This window comes from Ictidomys tridecemlineatus, chromosome 15, assembly GCF_052094955.1.
Source record: "Ictidomys tridecemlineatus isolate mIctTri1 chromosome 15, mIctTri1.hap1, whole genome shotgun sequence".
Lineage (NCBI taxonomy): Eukaryota > Metazoa > Chordata > Mammalia > Rodentia > Sciuridae > Ictidomys > Ictidomys tridecemlineatus.
Window position 1 is genome coordinate 5,008,650 of NC_135491.1, and position 26,218 is coordinate 5,034,867.

A 26,218-nucleotide genomic window follows, 5' to 3' on the forward strand; every position below is an offset into this window, starting at 1 on the left:
ATTGGGCTAATGTTTGTAAAGCTGTGTTAACTGGAGGTCAATACCTGTTATGGAAGGTTGCCAATGAGGAATTTTGCAAGGAGACGGCTAGGCGAAATGCAGCAGCTGGTTATCCTCAGAGAAATCTAGATATGTTGTTAGGAAAGGGACCTTATGAGGATCGGCAGCAACAACTTGCATATGATCCTGGTGTATATTTACAAATTGCTGTAAATGCAGTTAAGGCATGGAAGACTTTACAAGGACATGGAGGTTTACAAGGTCAATTATCTAAGATAATACAAGGAGCTAATGAACCTTACGCTGAATTTGTAGATAGGCTTATTCAAACAGCTACCAGAGTTTTTGGGAATACAGAACAAGCAATGCCATTAATAAAACAACTGGCTTATGACCAAGCGAATCGTTGGTGCAGAGATATCATTAGACCATTAAATTATGTAGAGACATTAATGAACAAGAGCAAGTCATGGCAGCTGCAGTAAAACAGGCTTTAGATGCCAGAGACATTAATGAACAAGGGCAAATTGTGGCAGCTGCAGTAAAACAGGCTTTAGATGCCAGAGACATTAATGAACAAGGGCAAATTGTGGCAGCTGCAGTAAAACAGGCTTTAGATTCCAAGCCAAGAACATGCTACAATTGTGAACAAACAGGACATTTTAAAAGGAATTGCCCCAGAGGAGGAGGGTTTAACAAAACTAGGTATCAAAGGAGTAGAATACCGGGTATTTGCCCACGATGCCGTAGAGGGAGACATTGGGCTAATGAATGCCGTTCTCAAACCACCATAGAGGGTACTCCATTATATTGGGCTAATGAATACTGTTCTCAAACCACCATAGAGGGTAATCCATTATCAAAAAACGAACAAGGACAAGGTGTTTATCCACAATATCATGGACAAAGGCATCGGGCTCTGTTGCCAAAAAATGGACAGGGGGCCCCAATGCTCCGGGGCCCCAAACCACAAATATATGGAGCACTAGAGGAACCCAGCAACCCCATCAGGGCAGTGCCCAGGACATCAGATCCCTCATCAGACAAACCAGAGGGAGCGCAGGGTTGGACATCTGCGCCTCCGCCAAATCAGTACTAACTCCAGAGATGGGAGTTCAAATCATTCCCACAGGGGTAAAAGGACCTCTTCCCAAAGTAACAGTAGGCTTGTTATTGGGACGCAGCTCTTCTACTCTAAAAGGACTTATGATAAGTCCTGGGGTAATTGATCCCAATTATGAAGGTGAAATAAAAATTATAGCCAGTTCTCCAAAGGGTATATCAATAATTTCACCAGGAGATAGAATAGCACAGTTACTAATAATACCAAGCCTACATGATAAATTTTCCAGTCATGCTGTAGAAAGAGGTTCCGCGGGATTAGGCTCCACAGGTGTAGATTGGGCTATGCTTTCTTTAAATTTAGATTCTCGCCCCATGCTAAAACTAAATATTCAAGGACATGAATTTAATGGGCTACTGGATACAGGTGCAGACCTTAGCATTATCTCTCATCAAGAATGGCCAAAACATTGGCCATTACACCAAGCCACTCAAACGCTTCGAGGCCTAGGAGTGGCGACTAATCCTGATAGAAGTGCAATGGTCTTAGATTGGAAGGATCCTGAAGGATGTGAGGGAACTATACAGCCATATGTATTGGATCATCTTCCCGTAAATTTATGGGGACGAGATGTCTTAGATCAATTAGGTTTGACATTAACAAATAATATCAATCAAAATGCACCCACTATTATGGCTAGACAAGGTTTTAGGAAAGGAAAAAGATTAGAAAAACAAGAACAAGGTATAGCAGCACCAATACAAATAGATCAAGGAACAGACAGACATGGGTTGGATTTTCACAAAGGGCCACTGAGACAATAAAAATTACATGGAAATCAGAAAGACCAGTATGGGTTCCTCAGTGGCCCTTGACTAAAGAAAAGATACAAGTAGCCCATGATCTGGTCAAACAACAATTAGCGGAAGGACATGTACAACCTTCTGTATCTCCCCATAATACTCCTATTTTTGTCATCAAAAAGAAATCTGGTAAATGGAGATTATTGCAAGATTTAAGAGCCATTAATAATGAAATGGTCATTATGGGACCTGCTCAATCAGAGATTCCTCAATTGTCTGCTTTGCCAAAAACTTGGTATGTTTTAGTTATAGATATTAAAGATTGTTTTTTTTCAATTCCAATTCATCCTGAAGATAGTCCACGTTTTGCATTTACTATCCCTGCACTAAATCATGAAGGTCCTGATCAGAGATATGAATGGAAAGTACTCCCTCAAGGGATGGCTAACAGCCCAACTATGTGTCAAATTTATGTTAACAAAGTAATCCAGCCACTTAGAAATCAAAATCCTGAACTACAAATATTTCATTATATGGATAATGTATTATTAGCACACAAAGCTAAAAACACGTTGCTAGAATGTTATGCCACACTTACAAACTTAGTAAAAAATTATAATCTAGAGATAGCAATAGATAAAGTACAATTAAATTTTCCAATTAATTATTTAGGAGTTCTATTATCCTCAACCATGGTCCGTCCACCAAAAATTCAAATACAAGTAGATCAACTCAAATCACTTAATGACTTTCAAAAGTTATTAGGAGACATAAATTGGATAAGGCCTTATCTAGGTATTCCAACAGGAGAATTTGGACCTTTATTTAATATCCTAAAAGGTCCATCAGATCTAAATTCACCCCGAATGTTAACGCCTGAAGCAAGAAAGGCATTAAAAATCATTGAAACATATATGGAAAATATGCATTTGGATAGAATTGATATAACTTTGCCTTTATTATTTATTGTACTACCAACAAAATATATTCCTACAGGAGTATTTTGGCAAGAAGGTCCATTATTATGGATACATTTATCTTATTCTCCTAACACTATTCTTACTAGGTATCCTGAGGCTGTAGGACAATTAATACTCAAAGGAATAAAAGCAGCAAAAGGAGTGTTTGGAATTTCTCCCAATAAAATTATTACTCCATATACTATGAATCAAATTGATGAATTAGCTAATGAGTTAAATACTTGGGCAATAATCATGTGCAAATCTAATGTTTCATTTGATAACCACTTACCATCTAATCCTCTATTGTCTTTTTGGTCATTGCATCCTGTAATTTTTCCAAAAATGACAAGAAAAACACCTATCATGAATGCTCCAAATATATTCACTGATGGGTCAAATAATGGTACAGCAGCAATAGTTACACCTGATCAAACTTTTACATTTTTAGTACCCAAACAATCAGCTCAAAAGGTAGAGCTTAATGCCGTATTACAAACTTTTGTGATGTTTAAAGATTCGGTATTTAATTTATTTTCTGATAGTCAGTATATAGTTAATACTATAATATCCCTTGAAGATGCTGGTAGGATTTCCCCTTCTTCTACTGTTTTCTCTTTATTTTCCACTATACAAAGTTTAATCTGGGACAGAAAAGATCCATTCTTTATAGGACATATCAGGGCACATACAGGATTGCCTGGAGCCCTTAGTTTTGGCAATGATTTAGCAGATAAAACTACACATGACATACATATTTTCTCTACACTAGAAGAAGCTATAAATTTTCATAAAAGATTCCATGTCAATGCTAATACTTTACAAAAGCGTTTTAAAATAACTAAGGAACAAGCTAGACAAATAATAAAACAATGTCAAAATTGTGTGACCTTTTTACCACAAGTTAATCTTGGAGTCAATCCTAGAGGATTGATACCTAACCATATTTGGCAGATGGACGTCACACACTTGCCAGAATTTGGAAAATTAAAATATTTGCATGTTACAGTTGATACTTCTTCTGGATTTTTGATGGGCTCACTTCATGCCGGAGAAAAAACTAAAGATGTTATAGCTCATTGCTTACAAAATTTTGCCACTGTGGGCATTCCAAAGCAGTTAAAAACAGATAATGCCCCTGGTTATAGTCTACTTCTTTTAAACAATTTTGCTCATCATTTGGCATTACTCATATAACAGGAATCCCATACAATCCACAGGGACAAGGCATAGTTGAAAGAGCTCATCAAACTATTAAAATGTACTTATTAAAGCAAAAAGACGGAATTGGGAAGGGGTATATATTCCCCAAAGATAAACTTAAAATAACCCTTTTTACTCTAAACTTTTTAAATTTGGATTCATCAGGACTTAGTGCTGCAGAAAGGCATATGTGTCCAAAAAATGTACATAAGCCCAAGGTACTTTGGAAAGATATTCTAACAGGACAATGGAAAGGTCCTGACCCAGTAATTGTCTGGAGTCGGGGGTCTGTTTGTGTGTTTCCACAGGAAGAACAACAGCCGACTTGGATTCCAGAGAGATTAACCAAGGTTCTGACCCAGTGATTGTCTGGATTCTGGGGTCTGTTTGTGTGTTTCCACAGGGAGAACAGCAGCCGATTTGGATTCCAGAGAGATTAACTAAAGTGATTTCTACAGACCAAAAAGAAGATGATTTAGCTCAAATCCATAATAACTGATATCCAAAACTCCAATTTGGCATAATTTCCTTACATCTGCGACAGAACCAGGATGCTTTTTTCAATATCTATTTTATTATTGCCCTTTCCCATATCATGAAGTTCTATTTTGTTTTTTTTTTTTTTTGAGCTCATACTGACCTAGGTTAATGTTTTGCTGATCAGTTCTATTTTTTTTTTTTTTGACTATATAGAGTTTTTAAACATTGCAATAGAGATTTTACCTGTAAAAAGTTATAAGGCCTTTATTATTATGTTATGTGTTGTATGTATTATATTATGTGTGCACACTTGTGTTTTGTGTTATATGTTTGAATGTACGTATGTCCATATATCATATATGATGAGCGCTCATGAAAAAATGGATCCAAATTTTTTTTATTTCATGTGATTTAAATGGTTTAATTTAAATTGGGTAAATTTAAAACTGTTAAGAATTGTTTTAATATGTAACAAAAAAGGAGGTTAACAGATCTGTTTGTTTACTTTCACCTTTCCTTTTCATTATATTTAATAATTCTCTTCAAGATAATGTAAATTGTTAAGAAAATTGTTTTCTTTTAGTGCCTTCTGGAATGTTACACAATTTTTTCTTTAGCCATTATTGCCAGAATTCCTATCTTCATCACAGTGCTGGTGAAGACAATGTAAATTGTTAAGAAAATTGTTTTCTTTTAGTGCCTTCTGGAATGTTACATAATTTTTTCTTTAGCCATTATTGCCAGAATTCCTAGCTTCATCCTAGTGCCAGTGAAGACAAAGATAAAACTAATCTACAGCTTCTGCAATAGCCATCACTGAACTGCTTGCAGAACTTGCCTAGACTATGTGTCACTTGTATGCATTGTGAACTCACTTGTATGGATTGTGAACTATCTGTTAGTGCATCAACTTTTGGTAGTGTTGGGGTATTTTTGCTCGTATTCTTGACGACAAGAGCCGTCAATTGGCTTGGTGTATCTTCCTCCTTTCTGCTTGTCATGATTATTCAGCTAAAATTTGGGGGCCAACAGAGGTGAGGCAAAGAACCTCACCCCCCCACTGGTACAAAGACCTCTCCACAGGTGTGACTGTATACTGGACCGGTAGTCAATGACGGGTAAGATCCAATTACAATGGTACCAACCTAAGACAGGAGGCTGACGCCCTGAGGTCAGCTCATCCGAAGATGGGTAAGGACCATATGTAGTATTGGACAACCTAAGGCAGGCACGGTCCCTAAGCCACATGCTTGTTGTTTAAACAGAGAGGGGGAGATGTTGAGAGCCACAGCCAAAGGGGCCCCAGCAAACTTCCAGCTGCCGGCTGATGATTGGCTCACAGTGGCCCCAGCAACATCTAGCTGATTGGCTCCTCTGCGGTGATGTTCATTGGGCTGTTTCCCTGCCCTTTCAGACCATGGAGCTGCTCATTGGGTGACTTCTTCGGCTCTGCCCACGCAACCCAGCCAATCGGCCTCAAGAGCAGGAGGATTGTGGGAGGTTGAGAGGCCGGTGTGGGGGTGAGAGGCGTGTGGAAGCCGGTGGTGGCAGTTGGGCTCTGAGGGTTTTTTCCCTGAGGAGCTGTTTTGTTTGGCATTTGTGGTTCTAAAAATAAAGTTAGTTTCTTTTGACAAGTGGCTCCTGATTTGTTCGGCTTGGCAAATTATGATGATTATTACTAATTCTTACACATTAATTCTATTGGCTTACTAAATATATGGGCCTTTGAGGTATGGGATTTAATAGCATATTTTACCAAAACTGGTGTTCTCTAATCTAAGGTTGTATGTTAATTCTAAACTATGAAAAATACAAACTTTATTGAAAATTTATTTGTATCCTTCAGGGTTCTCTAACTGGACGTATTATCAATAAGCAACTTTTATGTTACTTCCTATAGTGGGAAGTAAACATGATTATATTTTTGAAAGATGATTGGAAGACACTAACTTGTTTAAAGGGTACTACTAAGAAATATAAAGATACGTTGAGACCTTCTCTCAGGAAGGGATTAAAGTTTCTCTTAATTTGTCCATTTTACATATAACATTAAAATGCATCAAGTAGTCTACATACTGGGAAATTACAAATGATCAAAAAAAGTGTCTCATTTTCATGTATTGTTAGGTCTTACCTCGAACACTATCATAAGAAAAGTCCTTTAAAAATCACTTACTAAGAGAGATCAAAGAAATTCCACCAACTTAATACAGACAAAAAAGATACTGTGCTATTACTTAGCTAAGCTACCCTTAATATACTAGACGACAGCCCTAAACAAATCATCTCAACAGCCAATAGCTTATCTTAACAAGGAGCTTAACATGTAAGCCCACTGTCAACTTGAACTAAAAATAAGGTAATGCCCTACAACACAGATTGATATTTTTAATATTAGTAAAGCCATAACTTACACATAATTATGAAAGCTAACCTTACTACATTAAGTAAAGTTATTAAGGACGTCTATGTAACTGTTTCTGTTGGGAGCTGCTCTGGAAACACATGCCCTTTAGTCCTGAGCAAGAGATACTGAACAATTATTGCACCCTGCAATAACTTGGGCTTCACCTCCATTCAGATAATGAGGCATGGCTTCAGGAGTAGATGTCACCTGGTGGGGTTGTTACACTCACCTGTTCCTTTGGAATCCTACTCCTTTGCCCTTTGGGGGATAGAATGTTCCATAGTTCCTCCCCTTGTGTCTCCTATATAAGAATAAAGAATTCCAGTGGCTTGCGCGCGCTCTCTCTCTCTCTCTCTCTCTCTCTCTCTCTCTCTCTCTCTCTCTCTCTCTCTCTCTCTCTCTCTCCACAGACCCCTAAGGTCAGAGAGCCATCCTGGACTTGGAAAATGTACTTCTGTGTGTTTGCATATGCTTTCTTCACTGTTACCTCAAGTTACTGGAATCGTCACATTTATGAACCCAGCATAGATTGCCAGCTAGGATGGATGGCGATATGTTTCTTCATACATAAAGATTGTCTTGACATTAGTCCCTTGAGATGTCATTGTTAAGTCAATGTCATATAAAACTCTAAATTCTCCTAAATAATTCATTAGATTTAGTAATAATAGTGACCATGTTCATGGATTGGTGAGTACAGGACTCTTCATTTTTCCATTTCATTTTTTATTATGGTGGGAAAAAATCTTTCCACTGCTCTAATCCTTCATGGTATTGGCACTAGCTGGTACATTGACGAGTCTTCAGAAGGCCACCGTTCTGTCAACCAGCCACTTCAGGATGGAGGGGAATGTGGTTAGACCAGTGAATGTCAGAGTATGAACCCACGTCTGTGGGGGCCATTGCACTGAGTGACCAGCATTTTCCTTCCCTGATCAGTTGAGGCTCTGTCGGCCACTTCCAGTGATCTGGCCACATTCAGAGTGGCCCCAGAGGGCTGCCCCGATCCTGGAAGTAGCAGAATGTGTCTTTATATGTAGGTGTGCCTTCCTGCAGCCTCATGGATAGAGCTACTCTCACCTGTTCCTTAGTGATATTACCGCTTTGCCCTGTTTGGGATGGAATGTTCCATGGAAACTCTCATTGGGTGTCCCCTTCTCTTACTGTGCCCTTGGGTGTGGCCTTCCTAGATGTCAGTCAACCTGCTGACAGTGGACATCAGGAAGATAGACTCAGCCCCCTGAAACCCGACCCCTGGCCTCATTTGAATGGCTTCTCAGCATCTGCTTGGTCTCTCTCTTCCTGTGGACCCTTAAGGTCAGAAGCGCCATCACAGGACCCCAAAGAAGAAGGTATCTCTCTCGGTCTCTTGTGTGGTTGTTTTGTGCAGGACAGTTCCCCTGGACTGACCCTGAGTGTTTTAGCCGTGAGGAATGCGACACACTGCCACACTTCATTTGCTATCAAACAAGCCATCACATCAGGGCTGTGTGCAGTACCACAACAGGGCACAAGCCATTCTGTGTGTCCACTGGTGGTAGCTTGGACAGAAGCTTTGTGTGCAGAGCAATACAAAATCCATGACCAGAGTAAAGATTCCTTTCAAGGAGAAGAAGGCACTGTGCCTTCCATGTTGGCAGTGGCCCAGGAGGAGCACCCCTCTGTGGGGTCAGTGGCTGATCACCCTGGAGGATGGGGCCAGGTCAGGACTCAGCGTTGATCTCTGCTGCCAGCCACATGGGCTCTCAGCACTGGCTGTGGCCAAACTGTACATTGTAAGCAGAAGTCCCTTTTGCTGATCCCAAGACCATCCTGCCACCAAGACCATAGTGGGAGTCAGGAAGCAGGAGGGAGTGAGTGCACCCTCTGACCTCATGGTGTTTTTACTGTGTTGGAATGGGGTCGGGGTGATGCACTAGGAAGACACTGTTCCTGGTGTAGAATAGCTTAGCCTATATAACTCTTGTCAATGGTGCTTTCTTTTGAAATGGACTTGATATTTACATCCCGATACCAAAGTTTGGGTCTGGTCCCTAATGCCACTCCAATAGTGAGAACAAGTTTTGAAAAAAGGAAGAAAAAATTTTTTATTGCTTTGCTAGCAGAAGAGGAACATAGCCTCTGTCCCAGAGGCTGTGATTCTGTCAGGAGGAACCATGAGCCTTTACAGAGGGGACACAGAGGCTGCACTCCAGCGGTGCCCTGTCAGGAGCCGTGATTCATCTGAACCTTGAGAGACAGCTGTTTCTTAGAACTCCCAGTGCCAGCCCCAAAGTGTGCATCCCTTCATTCCTAAGTCCATGAGCTGGAGGACACAGAACTTGGCCTAGGAGGGGAGGAAGGGTGATCTTGCTTCCCCCGTGGTTAGGGAAGTGGAGAGGGAGAAGAGGAAGGGGGAAAGGTCCATTCTAAAAGGGGCCACCAGTGATAGAGCAGCAAGGGTCATATGTAAAGCATGAAGTCCACACAAAGTTCAAGGCATAATATGCCTACTGTGAGTAGGTAATCCACAGCCATCTCCGAAACTGTGGCAGACTGTTTCCACAGAGAGCTAGGCTGTGGACGTACAGCATCCCACGTGTTTTCTGCCCCACTCGAATCTGGGCTGGGACCTGCACTGACCTTGACCACTGCAGCGTGGCAGAAGAAAGGCCACACCCCTTCCAAGTCCAGGTCATAAAAAGACGGAGCCTTCCACCTCGCTCACTATTCTGGGGGAACCAGCCGCTGGGTGGGGAGAAAACTCAAGCAGTTCTGTGGAGAGGAGCCGCCCTGCTGGCAGAAACCCCTCCGCCGTGGGCGTATGTCACCTGGAAGTGACTCAAGCCTTCAGATGATGCACATCCACAACAGAGGATGCAACCCTATGAGGGGTTCCCAACAAAGCCACTTCCAAACTTTGGCCCACAAACATTGTAAAAGAGAAGAACAGTTTCCTGTTACTTTAAGCTGCTAAGTTTTGGGGGTGATTTTCTATGCAGCAATAGATCACTAATACATGGATCAATCAGTACAATATTGGACCACATGTGACATGGCATTATGAAGGGCAAAGCACTTTGTCAGCTCTGGAAGTCTTGCAAAACTTCCATGATAAATTCCTTGACCTCATTTTCCAAATTTACACCTTGATGGCAACTTCAGGTGAAGAGAACACATTGGTCAAAAGTAACCACTTGGAAACTATTGACCTAAAAGGTAAGGCAGAAAGTTAGCCTTAGGATTGGAGGGCATGGCTGGGGAGAAGCTGGCGTCTGTGTGAGTCATGGGTTGCCCCTCCTCTGTGACAATATCCCATGTGCTTTATGTGTCCATGCACAAAGCTGGTCCTGGTTTAGCTGTGCTGGTTGACTGGTTGGCGAGAGATTCCTGCAGGAATTGGGGGGTGGAAATGGAAGGAGACTTCTTTTTAATTATTATCAATTCTGTATACGGCTTCTGAAAATCTCTCCTTTCTGAAGAACAAAGTATCAACAGCTTAGCTTGCAGACACCTGCCACCTTGAGACCATGGCAAGCTCCCAGAGACCCTTGCACAAATGTGTCAGGGACAACCTGGTTCTCAAGATTTATTTTGCTAGCTGGACTTCTGCGGTCCCTCCTGCAGTGTCCGAATGGCCACTAGTATGAAGAAGACTGTTTGCTCTGGGGTGTAAATGGTAAGGACACACCTGTCTTTCCAAGAGCTGACATTAGTTCTTAGTGTTCTGTATAGTATTGGTTCTTATTCTGTTCTTCACTAAAGAGAGCAATTATTCAACTGCTAAGAATCAGGAGAATCTGGTTCCATGTCAAAATTAGCAGAAAATCCTTAAAGTGAACAAATTCAGGCTCTGAACGGGCGCAGCATCCTAACTGGTATTTGAAAAACTACCAAAAGGGAACAACACACCTTCCCAGGTGACTCTAATGGAATTCCCCTGACCAACATAAACATTGTCACGTGGAAGCGGCTACCCAGACTGAGCATGGAGCTGGGGAGACCTGAGCCTGGAACCAGAGGGGAAGCTCAACCCCAGATGCTGAGTGGCTTGCACAGATCTTTTTTTTTTTTTAAATCTAGAAGAAGCAGCAGCTCTTAGGGTGTGGTGGACACAGGAGCTATCTCCAGACGCTCCAGGGTCTGGAATGTGCATTCTGAAATAAAGGGGGCTTCCTGGATTAGAAAGGCAACTTTCCTCACTCACAAGTCCTCAGCCATCCCCTGGGGTACCTGCTGGGAAGTGGAATTGCTGGGGATGCCTCAAGACCTCCTTCCCCTTCCCCATGCTTGAGCGGCCACAAGGTGACCTGGGAACCCTGCAGAGCAGGCACACCAGCCTGCTGCCACCTTTAGTCTCTGGCTTCTGCTGCTACATCCAGAGAAGGCGCATCTATGTGAACGGGGTGCCCTGTCTCAAGCTGCCTGAATCCACGGTTGAAGCTTTCCTGGTAGAACGGAAAAGGAAAATGAGGTGAACCAGTTGTGGTGTGTGTGTGTGTGTGTGTGTGTGTGTGTGTGTGTGTGTGTGTGAACTTTTAAAATATAGAAAATAACAGACCAGGTGTGGTGGCACCCAACTGTAATCCCAGACACTAGGGAGGCTGAGGCAGGAGGATCACAAGTTCAAATCCAGCCTCTGCAACATAACTTGACCCTAGCTCCAAATAAAATATTAAATGAAAAGGGCTTGATTAAACACCCCTGGGTTCAATCCCCTGTACCACCACCACCCCTGGATTATTAAATAAATAATGCATACACATATATTCATAGATATACAATAACCAAGATGAAGATAAGCATGAAGATTAGTACACTTTGCAAAATACACAAATGCCCAAGAGAAGAAATGATGAGCATCAGCATCTCAGGACCCAGTGGTGTCCATGCTTCTTCCAGTCATTGTCCCCTCCTTTCCTCACTATCACCAGGACCTGACTGTCATGAACATGAACATCCCTCTTCTCTGTGGTTTGACTCTGTAGTTACAAACCCCGAACGCATATTTTAATTTTATGATTTAAATTTTATAGATTGACTCACATGGTGTCTGCTCTATTTTCTATTTATACCTAAGAATCACTTACATAGATGTAGTTTTTTATAAAAGTCATTTCTGATCAGTAACTTGCTGTAGGAATACACTACAATTTACTTATTCTATCACTGAAGAGCTGCTTACAGTTTGGAGTTACTATAAACAGTGGTGTAATAAACATTTGGGAACATGTATAACATGTATGCTGTTCAACATGAATGTGTACATATAGTTGAGAATATTTACTCACGTGGAATTGCTGGTCATAGGAGAGTTAAAAAAAACTCTTAATAGAAACATCAAGTATTCTCAAAAGTAAAGAAATAGTATGATAATTTACCAACCTTTATAACTGTTTGTCAATCTTATTTCATTTATTTTCCTTTTCCTTTCTTCTAATCTGGAATGTTTTAAAGTAAATTTTATATTCTATCATGAGTTACTTCAGTCTCTATCTGTAGCAGAGAAGGACTTTAAAAACAAGAGCCACAAGGCCACTGTCACAGCCAAGCCCATGGAGCTTCCAGATACACAGACTCCAATAAAGTCTTCCTGAGATGTCGCCCTGAGCTTTGGAACGCTGGAAAGAGAGAGGGGTCAATCCACACAACCACATAGTGTCTTTTCATCACTCCCCAGAGTCGCCACATCCATGCAAAGGGGTGTGTGTGGGAGAAAAATATTCACAAAAAATACCAGGTAAAGGACTCTTACCTGAAATACTCAAAGAACTTTTAAATCTCAACATTAAGAACAGAGACAGCTGGGCACAGTAGCACACATCCTGTGACAGTGAGCCAGAGTGGTTTACTTAAGCAGACACTCAAAATGGGAAGCGCTCCTGAAAATACAGAGCCAGATGGGCATTTATCAATGTCCTCTGCAGGAGGACAGAGGTTCACCAGACCTGGTCTCACTCAGGTTGTAAGGGCTGGAGAGGGTTTAGTTAAATTAATTAATTACTCAAATTTTTGTGGTAATGAGGATGGGACCCAAAAGTGATCCAACACTGAATTACGTCCTTTGCCTTTTTATTTTTTATTTTGGAATAGGGTCTGGATCCTCCAGCCTCAGCCTCCAGAGTAGATGAGACTGCAGGTGTGCATCACTGTGCCCAGCTGGAGATTTTATAAATTAGAGATTAAGGGTTCTCATTTACCACCTAAGTGAAAGTGCTGCTTATTAATCCATTAGTTCAATAAATATTGATCCATTCAATCAACATGACAGTTGTTATTTTATACATAGGGGATGAAGATCCATCAGTGAGAGACCGACCAAAATCTCTGCCTTTGGGTATATTTTTCGTTCTCATTGTTTGAGAGAAACCTTGTCCAGTTCTGTATACAATTATGCTTTTTCATTACTATTTGACAGTTTTGATAAAACAACTACATCCCTTGAAAATTACAGTTTACCAAAACTGAAAGAGAAGGGAGGGAAAAAATGAGTCGTTACTATTAAAGAAATTGAACCTGTTACTAAAAATCATCCCAGGAAGAAAACCCAAGGCTTACTGGATTCACTAGTGAGTTTTTTAAAACATTTAAGAATGTAACACCAGGAAATAGAAGCATAGGAATTACTTCCCTCCCCCTTTTAGGAGACCTTTGTAAGCTTGATGTAAATGTGGCCAGAACATCAGAGGAAAGTGAAGTAGCAGAGGTAACAGAGCCACCCTGGTATACACAGAGCCCACACCAATGCAGTGGGACAGACTATAAGTACACAAAGCCAACCATGATGGAGCATGCTTTATTCCAGGAGAACAAGGGAGGGGAACATAATCCATCTAATCTATGATCAGGTAAAAGGATAAAAAACATAATCTTAATATATGTAGAAAACACATTTCCTAAAATCCAACAACCACTTGTGATTTTTTAAAAAGGGAAATTTTCAGCAAATTAGGCACAGGAGGGAACATATATAGTCTCATATTTTAAAAAGAGGTACAAAAACCCTGCAGCAAACATTTTACTTAATGATGAAGTATACAGTTTTACTTGTAGTATCTACTCTGATCTAAGCCTTATAAATTCATTACTCTTCCCCCTTAGACTCTTTCTCCACCTCCTCTTAGCCCAGGGTACAGGCGCAGGTCAAGTACCAAAAATGTCACCCAGAGTATCAAAACCCCAATGTCTGTTTCTTTTCCCGAAATCAGGGGACACAGAAGGACTTTTTCAGGGTAAGTGAGAACATGGCTGGAGGGAAGAGGAATCTGGAGCTGGGACCAAGGTGGGCTACCCCAGACCCCCCCTCACTTTGGCTGTAACTCAACCTCTGTAGGGAGACAGGAAGTGTAGGTGGCTGTGTCACTGGGCTGGGCAGAGTCCTCAGTCAGGGCCCTCTCCAGAATAGCCGGCAAGGAGTGGATCAGCCTCTTCCGGAAGTCCTGGCCCACAAAGACGTAAAGCATCGGGTTGAGGCAGCTGTTGAAGAAGGCCAGTGAGATGGTCAGGTTGACCAGGACCAAGGAAATTTGGTACTTATCATGGAACAAAATCTCCTCGATCCAGATCGCGCTGAGGAGGCCGACCAACTGGAAGGGGAACCAGCAGATGAAGAAGGAGGCCACCACGGCAGTGAAGACCCGCAGGGGGCGGCTGGAACGGATTAGGCCCTTCCTGCGGATTTTGGCAGCAATGAGCCCGTAGCAGACGGTGATGATGGATATGGGCATGATGAAGCCTATGATGAAGTGAGTGATGTTTGTCAATTTCAGCGTGATGATGCCCACATTCAGTGTCTCGACACCCCAGGAATTCAAAAGGAAGAAGCAGTACACGTTCCCTGTCGGCGGATCCTTGAACGTGGTAACAAAGATGAAAACCGGCAACGTAAGAACGAGGGCCAGAATCCAAGGTGCGACCATCACCTTCTTGGCCAAACTTACGGTGCGGTGGTTCTGGGCCCAGACTGGGTGCACGACACAGATGCAGCGGTCCAAAGCAATCAGAGTGATCAGGAAGATGCTCACCAACAGGTTTATTCCCACCATAATGTGAACCAACTTGCAGAGGAACCAGCCAAAAGGCCATATTCCCCCCATGGCCATGGAGACGATGCGGATCGGCAGGATGGCCGTGAAGGAGAAGTCGGCCAAGGCCAGGTTCAGGTAGCAGATGGTGGTGACCGTGTGCGTCATGCGGAAGCCGGCCACCCAGATGACCAGCCCGTTGCCCAGCACACCGAGGACAAAGGTGACGGTGAGTACCACCAGCGGGATTATCTCCAGAACCGTGTAGCCAGGGGACTCATAGGACAACTCTTCAGATCCGTTCTGAGGAACGGAGACGTTGGGGTCCATCTCGCCCACACCTGAAACACGTCAACAGTGGCCGTTTCTCAGGTGTGCATCCATCTCTCAGCATCCCTGTTCAGAGTCCGCCTCACCCACCTCTGTGGCGCCTACTCCAGAGAGGACCCGTTCTACCAAGCCTCGTGGCCAGCAGTACCATGAGATACTGGCACTCTCCTGCATGTTCCTTTTGGGAAAGGATGGTTCTTCCTATTCCCACAATTGTTAGTCCACATCCTGCCTCCCAGGCAGATTACTTTACCAAGAAGACTGCGAGCCCTGTGCACCAGCAGAAGAACTAAACCGAGAGGGCACAGGCCACCCAACTGCTGGAGCAGGCACTGAGCACAGCGAGGAAAGCAGTCAGGAGGTGGCAACCTGCTTCCACCCACGACTCAGTGCAACAATGCTAGCATTCCAGTGCCCAGTTCATGCAGTCCCCAGGTCCCTTGACAGCCCTTGACTGAAGGTGCAGCCACCATTTCAGTTAATTTAATGGTTTCAGCTACTGTTTCAGCAGTGGAGAGCAAAGGGCCTGTGGATTCTGAGCTCTCCCCAGTAGAAGCCTGAAGGGCGACTTGGTGCTGTGTGGTCATGGGTTACAGCCTGTGAATTCTGTGCTGGAGGAAGACAGTGAGGAAGGCCGCTCTGAACCCACTGTCCCTGCCTGAGCTCAAGCGCTTCTCTGATTGAGATGCAGATAATCTGCAACTGTCCCCTGCAGGCATCCTGCTGAGGGCATCTCATGATGTGGCCAGCTGAGCCACTTCCCCAGAGCTCTCCTCTGATACAAGGAACTGACTTCCTGACTCCTCCCCAGGGAGTCCTGGCACCCCGCCTGACAGACATGGCCCACACCAGACTCCTAAGTGTCCCAACAGCCGCTCTCCCAGTTCTTTCTATTTGAGCTTCAGATTCACTGATTAAAACTCCAAATACAGAACTTATCTTTGACTTCTTTTTCCTTTGCCCTCAAATCCGGTCCAAACCTACTGATTCTGAATGTCCTGCCCACACAGCAGAATCGTCCCAATCACCACTATGCTGGCCTATGGTCCTTGCGATGACTTGGTCTTGAACCTGCTGCATACCCCCTTCCCACACCCAATCCATTTTCTAGACAGAAGCCAAATGTTGTGTGTGTGTGTGTCTGTGTGTGTGTGTGTGTGTGTGTGTGTGTGTGTGTGTGTGTGTGATGCTGGGAACTGAACTCAGCTGGACAAGCACTCTACCACTGAGCTATATCCACAGTCCCTTTTTATTTTGAGACAGGCTCTCACTATAGGCTGGCCTCTAACTACCATCCTCCTGCCTCAGTCTTCCAAGAAGTGGGGATTCCAGGTGTGCTCCATGGCACCTGGCCCAAGTGATCTTTCAAAAGGACAAATAAGATCACGGCATTGAAGCCAGGTGTGGTGGTATGAGTCTGTAGTCCTAGTCACTTAGGAGGCTGAGGCAGGAGAGGCTCCAGGGCCCAGGAGTCCAGGCCAGACTGGGCCGCCTTAGGGAGGCCCTGCCTCAAAACACAAAATGTTACCACTCACGACTTTACTGTGCTCAGAGCCTCCAGCCGTGTCCACTCAGATCTTACAACCGTGTTCCTGTCTCACGGAGCTCTCTGGAGACCTTGAATGTGCCAGCTCACTGCCCCCTCGGGGACTTGTGTGCTTTGTCCCCTGCAGCTCCTGGCATCCTTCCTTGTGACATGCCCTTGCCCAGCTCATCCTGCATATTCTCATGTCATCCTAAATCTTACGTCCTCACCCACCAGGTTGTAGGCCACCCCCACCCAGGCACGGCCTGCCTCACCAGATGCTTTTCTAGTTCATTTATTCATTAATTTTTTCCATCCAAGAAGCCCCCTGCACTAGGTGGCCAGCTGCACAGGACGGTCCAGCTCACTCAAGGCTGTGTCTGGAGTCACACTGCCCAGTACAAACATGACAAATAGGAGCCACAGGGCTACAGTTTTCCAGGAGCCAGGGGAAAAACAAATTTTAAAATTCAGGGGCAATGTTTTATAATTTAACCCAATATATCCAAAAGGATATCACTGGAACATGCCACCAAAATAAAAAGTATTGAGCTGCGTGTCGGGGAGCATACCTGTAATCCCAGCTACTCGGGGGTTGAGGCAGGAGGATCCTGAGTTGGAGGAACCTTAGTGAGACCCTGTATCAAAAAGTAAAAAAAATAAATTAAACAGAAGCAATTTTTTTAACATTCTGCCTCTGAATATCGCGAGCACGTTTTGCCCTCTGCACACTCCAGGCGAGAGCTTGGAGCCCTCTGCTGCAGGAGGGTCTGATACTGCTCTGCTCTTGGTTGAGGAGCTACCTGTCATGAACAGGCCTGCAGACAATGATTCTTAAATTGTTAAACCCCAACTTACTATGAGCTGGGGTCCTCTCCCTGCCGTCTGGCGTCCTGTGGAGTGACTCAGGCTCTCTGAGCTCTGGCAGGGACTTTATTAAGGTGGGAGGGGCACAGGGTGTCAGGGCCCATCATGTGACAGAAGCCCAGGGTGCCTCACCGTTTCCTGGAGAGACGGATCTGTCCTCCACGGGCTCTTGTAACTTGTCTGCAGCTACCTCACTTCTAACCTGCCGTCCCCAGATATCAGGCATCATGGAAACCAGCTTCCTGCCAGTCAGAAAAGTGACAAGGACCAAGGTGGGAAGGATGGGAGACAAGCTGTGGAAGACGGGGAGTCTGGGAAGCACAGCTCACTCCTCTGCTTACGCAACGCCTCGGGTGCCAGATGTTGGGTTTCTCCATACCGAATAATCCTCCAGTCCTCTGTGGACAGAGCGGGGTGTCCTGCAATTCCATTCTGTGCCTACCTCTCCCAGATGCAAGGGCAGGGAGCAGCGTGCCACTTCTCCATGGGAGGAAGGTCAAAGAACTTTGTGTCACTTGTGAAACATTGCACTGTGGCACTGGGGGACACCATCTCCCAGGTGGGAGCCTGCAGGGGGAGCAGAGCACGTTGGCTGCTGGGGTCCCCACAGGAAGCATCAGAGATGCAGTGGCTCAAGCTTTCCCCCAGTGCTGGAGGTCTACAGCCCAAGATCCAGCCGTCCACAGGGCTGGCTCCTCCCAGGGCCTCTCTGTGGCTTGTGGATGGCCCCCTCCCAGCAGCCTCCACCTGGCCTGGGCTCTGTGCACGTCTTCGTCCTCCTCTAAGGAGGACGCCTGGAAAAGAGGTTAGGCCCGCCCTGATGGCCTCCTTTTAGCTCCTGAAAGGCCCCACCCCAAGTAGCCACGTTCTGAGCTGCTTCAGTGTGAGATCCGGGGAGGGGGCTCTGGACAATGGAGCTATGGGAAAGGGCACCCCAGACATGCTGGAGAGGGGCTCATACAAACAGACGAGGAAGACTACTGCCTGCAGTTCAGGAGCGAGGTCCGAGCAGGGGACAGGGGCTGGGGATGTTGGCCATGGGGGGTGGAACGTGAAGCCCACCCGGAGGGGTCCACACACAGAGAATGCAAAATCGGAGACAAGAGCGTTCTTCTGATGACTAGGATGTTTGTGCTTGCCACGCAGGATTTCATGGTGAGCGATTCGCATCAGTTATAGTAGCTGTTCAGTTAAAACAAAAGGCCTCTGTACATAGTGGGACTCTCGACTCAGCGGTGAAGAGACAGACTCAGGACGGCTCATCCAGGGGTCAAATGAGCCAAGAATGGATTTTACATTTTTTTATTAATTGAAGAAGACCAAAAAAGAACATTTCATGACAGTGAGAAGTGACATAGGAGGGTGGGATGGGGTGTGGCTTGGTGGTAGAGTGCTTGCCTGGCATGCACGAGGTCCTAGGTGCCATCGTCAGCACTGGGGGCAGGGAAAAGCACCAAATCCAATTGCAGTGTCCTGAGGTCATGTGTGTGGCCCCGGCTGTCCTCCTGCAGTCCAGCAGGGCTGAGCAGCTGCCCGAGGACCCTGTGCCCTACCGAATGTGGACTCTTCACTATGTGGCCCTTAATGAAAAATTCTGGCCCCTGGCTAAATGGCGGGTCAGCCACACAACCAGTGGCCTGTGGGCCTGGGTTCCAGCCCAGGAGACACCAGCCCAGGCTCACAGCCATGTCAGGCAGCCCTGGTTCAGTGGTGGAGGGCGTGTGCCTCATGCCCAGAGATGCCCCCTGGCTGGACCCCAGAGCCACTTCCTTGGGCTTGGCCTAGATTAGGCAATGGGGCCACCTGGGTGGAAGAGGCTTTGAGACTTTCCTTCTTACTTCACCCCAACTAGGCTGTGCTGCTCATGCTCATCTGTGCGTTTTGCAGATCCTGGTGGGCTACGCGCAGAGTGTTTGGGAGCCAGGAACAGGACCTGCCTCTGGGCACCAGGCAGGGGCACCAGGAAGAGCCACCAGCCTAGAGGAGACGTCGAGCTGTGCTGGCCAGTACTCCTGCAGAGTCCTCCTCTCTGGGCCCTCTTGGCCCTTCTCCACCAGGCACTGTGGTGTCCCCCGCCATACTCCTCACTTGACTTCTCCCCCAAGTGTGCCTTGCTCGTGACTCTCAGATATATTCTGTCCTGACCTTCCTCCCTTGGGAGTCTTCTGGAATATATATGTTATGTGTGACCACAGATAAATTCTTATAAAATGCAAATGTAAAGATATCTCATTCTGATTTCAAAACTTCAGTGATGCTCTGTGCATTCCCCACTGCCCTGGCTTGGGGATGCTGCAATGGGATGCAGGAGCTCTGGCAGCTACCTTGTAGCCCAAGGTCTCAATCAGGAAGAAAGCCACAATATTTAGGATGAAAAAGTGGACAGATTCAAATAAATATGGATCATGATTGTATTGTCCAGACAGAACCTAATCTATTCCTACTCAGTCCTCTTCAGTCTTTCCATATTTCTTTACATCACTCAGAACCTTAGGTGACACATAACGTTTCAGGAGCCCTGGCACCTTGCGGATGTGGACAGTGGTGGCTGAGGCTGATGCTCAGGCCTGGCCTACTGTCCCAGCCTCCTGGCCTCCCTTCCCCTCTCTGCTCCGGGTTCCTCTCCCATCTGCATCTCTGCCTCTTGCTGCGCTTCACCAATCTTTCCCACCCCGGCACTTGCCCCTTTCTTTATCATGATTTCTTGGGAGAAGAGGCCTGGCTGCCCAGATCCCCTGACCCCTGATGGGGGGAAGTTTGAGCATCTGCAGCCCACAGGGGATCCAAGCTGAGGAAAACGCCCAGGAGGCAGAGTTTCCAAAAGCCCCAGGGCACTCCCCAGATGTGGGTGAAACAGTGCCCCGTGGGCATGTTCTTGGGTCCTCCTGAACCACCAGGAGTCCTGGTTTCCCCTTTCTGTTGCCCAACTTGTTTGAGTTCCTGCCTCTTCCTCCTGCCCCTGGGTATATTTTCTGCTGACTCTCGGGGCCTGAGTCATTCCCCTGGAAATAAGGACTCAAGCTCCCAGAGCAAGGACCACGGCTGAGGGCTACACACAGGTGAGAGACCCATGTAGCTGGGCTATGGAGCTGGGTAAGGGTGTACTGAGCAGAGAGTGGGGTACAGAAGACCCCGGGGTAAGTCATAGAGAAAGTCAGGACTAAGACGTGGGCACAGCAGACACGCACCCCTCTCAGGATGCTCTGCTGTGAAGGATGGCCAGGGAATGGGCTGCCAACTAAAACCTGGGCTGAAGTCAGAGAGGCACTGTGTAAAGATGAGCAGCTCTGCAGCCCCCTGGGTGCCGAGGAGCAATCAGGAGTTGAGAGAAAACAGGGATGCTGCAGGAGGAAGGGGATCAGGGAGGGAAAGGGGCAGGGGGCTCTGGAGCCTGAGGACAGGCTGGGTCTTGGGCGGGGATCCCCTGTTCTGCTCACAGAGCTGAAGCCAGAGAACAGTGGCTCTGAGCAGCCAGGGCAGTGGCTCTGCTGGGACAGGAGGCAAGGGCTTCTGCTGTGGATGGGAGGGGGAGCGGAGGCTCGGAGCTGTGAGGGGAAGAACTGAAGGTGCCATTATAGGTCATGTCATGTGAACGTGAGTGGAGGAGGAACCGGGGAGTCTTGGGGAGCAGGGATGTGTCCACGTCCTGTGTGGTCCTGGACGTGACGAGGGAGAATCCAGCTCTGCCCCCTTGAGAACTGCAAACCGAGGTCATACCCTGCTGCAAGCCCCAGTGTCCTCCTCCATCCCTATGTCCACATGGAGCTTGGGGAGATCAGGTGAAGCTGTGGCACAGTGACAGGCAGCACCGGGGCTCGTGTCCACGGGGAACCAGTGTTTCTCCTGTGAACTGCGGCAGAGTCTGAGTTCACAGGCTTTCTTCTCTGCCCTTCCCCATCCTATCATTGCAGAACCTTCTTTATCCATTGCACAAAACTTCAAGGGTTGCCTTAGAGATGCCTAGAACAAGCCGTCCTCCAACTGTCTCTGCAGTTGCCGGGAGGTGGGGGAGGCTTCTCCAAGTCGTTTCTGAGAGGAAAGAGCATTGGGGTTCCGTAGAAATGTGACCCCCAGGTGCAATTTCAAACATCCAGCAGGCACTTTATAAAGCAAGAAGAAGCAAGTGGCATTGAATTTAATATACAATTTTATTAAATAATCATATAACCATATAGCCAAATTACTTAAATATGTAGTCAATGTAAAAGTTTATTACTATTATTATTTTGGTACCAGGGATTGAACCCAGAGGTGCCTCACCACTGAGCCACATTCCCAGCCCTTTTTGTATTTTTATTTAGAGACAGGGTCTCACTATGGTCCTGAGGCTGGCCTTGAACTTGAGATCCTCCCACCTCAGCCTCCTGAGCCCCTGGGATGACAGGTGTGTGCCACTGCTCCTGGCTATAAAAGTTATAAACGAGATATCGCACATTACCTTCTTCATCTTAAGTTTTCCAACTCTAATGGGTATTTTACTTTATGGCCCATCTCACATAGGACTGGCTGCGTTACAGTGCTTAAAGCCCATGTGAGGACCCCCTGCCATGTGAGATGGCCTGTGTGTAGAGGTGGCACAGCCCAGCGGGTCAGAAAGACCCTGGCTATTGGAAGACTCCAAGCAATGAGCTTAAATGCCCTAAATCTGCACAAGGCGTATCATACTTGAGAGAGAGAGAGAGATGAGAACCCACAAACCCACCACCCTAGCCTTACTCTGTGTGTATGTGTCTGTCATCTGTCACTGAGCCTCTTGGTACTGACTCATCCACCCCTTGAGGAAGCCTGCTGCACAGATCAGAAGAGACCAAGGCCTGGGGCCTGAGCCTGGCTTGTTCTCTGCCGTCGAATCTCGTGAGATGGCTGCGTTTGGACGGTCCTTTCTATCTTGCTCTTCTGCATCCCTGAGAGTCAGAGCCCATCCAGTGGGCAGAGAAGAGCATCCCATCCACCTAACGGGGTAGCCCCAGAGGCCAGGGGAGACAGGGTCCCCTGCCCAGGCTCCTGCTGACACAGAGGCCACCTGATGTAACCCTGGCCCACATGTTACCGGTTGTCACTCTGATCTGTCCCCCTCATTCACAGCTAAGGAGTGTTCATTACGATGTGCCTGCCACAGCACGGAGGGGAGGCCTCCCTGGTGACCCCGAGAGTGGGCAGCCCCTGGGCAGGAAAGCTCGTCTTGGCAGTCAGGGCTCCCAGCGCCTCTCGAGGAGCCGGGCTGCCTCCCACCTCTTCCTCAGTCCAGGCACCAGCTCTTCGTCTGTTTTTTGTTTTGTTGTGGTTGTTTTTAAGTTGTGCCAAAGTACACAACATAAAATTCACATTTTAAGTGGACGATTCAGTGGTCGTAGGTGCATTTTGAATGTTGTGCAACAGTGACACCATCTAGTTCTACCACTTTTTCCTCACTCCAGATTACACTCTGCATCCAATGACTCTTCATCCCCCCCCCGCCCCCACCTTCTGGCACCCACTAACCTCCCTTTTGTGTGTGTGTGTGTGTGTGTGTGTGTGTGTGTGTGTGTGTAGGTGGTGACTTGAAACTGAACTTGAGCAGGGGCTGAGCTACAGCCCTAGCCACGCCCCCCTCCCCACTACATTTTAAATTTTTATTCTGAGACAGGACCTTGCTAAATCGCTCAGCTTGGCCTCAAACTTGTGTGATACTCCTGCCTCAGCCTCCTAAGTAGCTGAGGTCACAGGTCACACCTGTAACCACTACTTCAGCCACTAATCGGCCTTCTCTCTCTGACTTGGCCTATTCTGGGTATTCACTGCAAGTGGAATCATACATAGGTTATCCTGGGGGTCTGGCTTCTTTTATATAATATTTTCAAAGTTCATCTGTGTGGTAGTGTGTATCAACACTTTATTTCTTCTTATATTCCATTGTGGGGAAATGCAGTGTTTTGTTCACCCGTTTACCTGTTGGTCGACCCCCGGGTTGTCCCCCTCTTCGGGCTGTTGTGAAGGGCCTGTTGTGGACGTTTGTGTTCAGTCTGCCTGGCGAGAGACTTGCATGTGAGCTGCCAGGGGAACATAGGACGCCCTCTAGCCCAGCAGGTCTGTTAAGAGGTTGACCATATTTAGAAGCGGGTAGATCCAAGGGACAGAGGTGACTTTGTTCTAGCTGGTATGGGAACCCTAGAGGACAGCAAGGGAGTGAGTGGACAGTAGTGGGTGCAGAGATAAGGGGCTGGAGAACCTGTGTGGGGTCCATAACTAAAGCCTGTTCACTGCTGAACTACTTCAGGTGTGGACAGGATGCAGGCCAACTCCTCTCTTCCCGCGAACGCATCTGCAGGGGTGCAGGGCGCATCCGAGGGCTACGTCGTCCTGAATGTCATCTCTTATCTGGTACTCGGGGTCACCTTTGTCCTCGGCGTGCTCGGCAACGGGCTGGTCATCTGGGTGGCCGGCTTCCGGATGACCCGCACGGTCACCACCATCAGCTACCTGAACCTGGCCCTGGCCGACTTCTGTTTCACTTCCACTCTGCCCTTCCTCATAGTCTCCAAGGCCATGGGGGGACACTGGCCCTTTGGCTGGTTCCTCTGCAAGCTAATTTTTACTATCGTGGACATTAACCTATTCGGGAGCGTCTTCCTGATCGCCCTCATCGCTCTGGACCGCTGCATCTGTGTCCTGCACCCGGTCTGGGCCCAGAACCACCGCACCGTGAGTCTGGCCAAGAGGGTGATCCTGGGGCCCTGGCTCTGTGCCCTGCTCCTCACCTTGCCAGTCATCATCCGCGTGACGACAGTGACGAATGTGCGTGGGACTGGGAAAACAGCCTGCACTTTCGACTTCTCTCCCTGGACCCAAGACCCTGCAGAGAAGATGAGAGTGGCCATCACCATGCTGACGGTCCGCGGGATCATCCGGTTCATCATCGGCTTCAGCATGCCCATGTCCATCGTTGGCATCTGCTACGGGCTCATCGCCAAGAAAATGCACAGACAAGGCCTGATCAGATCCAGCCGCCCTTTGCGGGTCCTGTCTTTTGTCGTAGCTGCTTTTCTTCTCTGCTGGTGCCCGTATCAGGTTGTGGCCCTCATAGCCACCATCAGAATCCGCGACCTCTTGACAGGTCTGGCCAGTGATCTGAGATTAGCCATCGACGTGACCAGCTCGCTGGCCTTCCTCAACAGCTGCCTCAACCCCATGCTCTACGTCTTCATGGGCCAGGACTTCCGGGACAGGCTGATCCGCTCCCTGCCGGCCAGTCTGGAGAGGGCCCTGACCGAGGACTCGGCCCAGCCCAGTGACACAGCCACCAACTCTTCCTCGCTCCCTGCAGAGGTTGAGTTACAGCCAAAGTGAGGAGGGGTGGTTTGGGGTCACCTGGGAGCTCCAGTCCCAGCTTCCTCTCTCCTCAAGTGACACTGTCCCCCAGCTGTGGGCTGCCCATCTCATGCCCCTTGATTTGGGGAGAGGGAAAAGATGTGAGGTTACTACTGATGTCTTTTTTTTTTTTCTTTTTTGCCTGCTTGGTCAGAGGTGAGAAGAGAAATCATGCATCCTCATGAACCCAAAAGGGTCCCAGTTGATACCCATTACCCTAACGTCGTTAATAATGTCCACTTCATTTCTCAAAAGTGTCCTGCTGTGGACCATCAACTGTAGGGTCACCTTAGGAAGTGAAGGAGAAGGGAGAGGTAGGGCTTAAATCAGACAAAAAAAATTTACAAGGTGCTTTGTAAGAGGCCTCAGGCCAAAAAGTAAATGCACTGTGGCGCTGTGAGATGTCAGCTGAAGCCCTTGAAGTCCCGGTAAGATTGCCTAATTCCTCCTGCGGTAAAGGCTGGGGAAACCCGTCGTCCTCCCCACGGGGCGGGCCTCGGGGCGCCAACGCTGGCTTCAGTGAAGGATGAGTCCAGTTCACAGAGTATCCGGTGCCTGTTCCCCTTGCTCTGAGCTTGGCTCACCCAGAGTGGAACCCAGGAAGTTGCATAAGATCCCCCAATGGGGAACACGCTTTCGAGAAGTTTGGTAATGTGGGCTCTGGGCCGGTCAGCCGCAGAGCAAGGTGAGAGTGTCCAGCTGAACTTCAGACACCCTCGGAGCCCATCCTCCCTCCCAGCTCCTCCTTCAAGATTTCTGCTTTTCTTTTCCTTTTTTTTTTTTTCCCCAATTCAGAGCTCTCTACTCCTCACCCCTGGTCTCTGCCTTCCTGTCCCCCCCCCCCATCGTCCCAACCCAAGCCAATTATCAGTGACGGCATCCTTTCTGAGAGGGTGAGGGAGTCGCTTAAACACCACGCACTGAGCATCACATTATTCCATGTTTAGAGAGAGAGAGAGAGAGAGAGAGAGAGAGAGAGAGAGAGAGAACACAAAAGGAAGAAAGTGGGAGAAGAAAGCTGGATTCGGGAGAAGCCAAAGGCTGAGCAGCGATGGCTGCTCTCAGGACTCAGCCCCTTCCCTGGACTCCCAGGAAGATCTTTCCTGAGCAGACCCAGGCGCCTTCCAAGCCTTCATTACAGCATCCGGAGCCTTGATACAATCTATCCTTCTGACCTTCAGCCTCTGCAGGGCATTGTCTGACTCCTCTAATAAATGGTTGTTGCATCAAA

General features: G+C 46.9%; 2 protein-coding genes across 2 annotated transcripts; one reads left to right on the top strand and one right to left on the bottom strand.

The window, feature by feature from the left end:
• Positions 1–13,522: 13,522 nt before the first annotated feature.
• On the bottom strand, positions 13,523–23,958 carry LOC101971779 (N-formyl peptide receptor 2). The gene is made up of 3 exons (XM_078033065.1): positions 17,773–23,958; positions 17,346–17,411; positions 13,523–15,259 (listed from the first exon to the last, which is right to left on the bottom strand). The coding sequence occupies exon 3, from the start codon at positions 15,246–15,248 to the stop codon at positions 14,199–14,201; it is 1,050 nt and encodes a 349-aa protein (XP_077889191.1). The 5' UTR covers positions 15,249–15,259; positions 17,346–17,411; positions 17,773–23,958; the 3' UTR covers positions 13,523–14,198.
• LOC101973797 (fMet-Leu-Phe receptor) lies at positions 20,605–26,218 on the top strand. The gene is made up of 2 exons (XM_005342328.3): positions 20,605–20,699; positions 23,897–26,218. Exon 2 carries the CDS (start codon positions 23,908–23,910, stop codon positions 24,964–24,966), a length of 1,059 nt encoding a protein of 352 aa, XP_005342385.2. The 5' UTR covers positions 20,605–20,699; positions 23,897–23,907; the 3' UTR covers positions 24,967–26,218.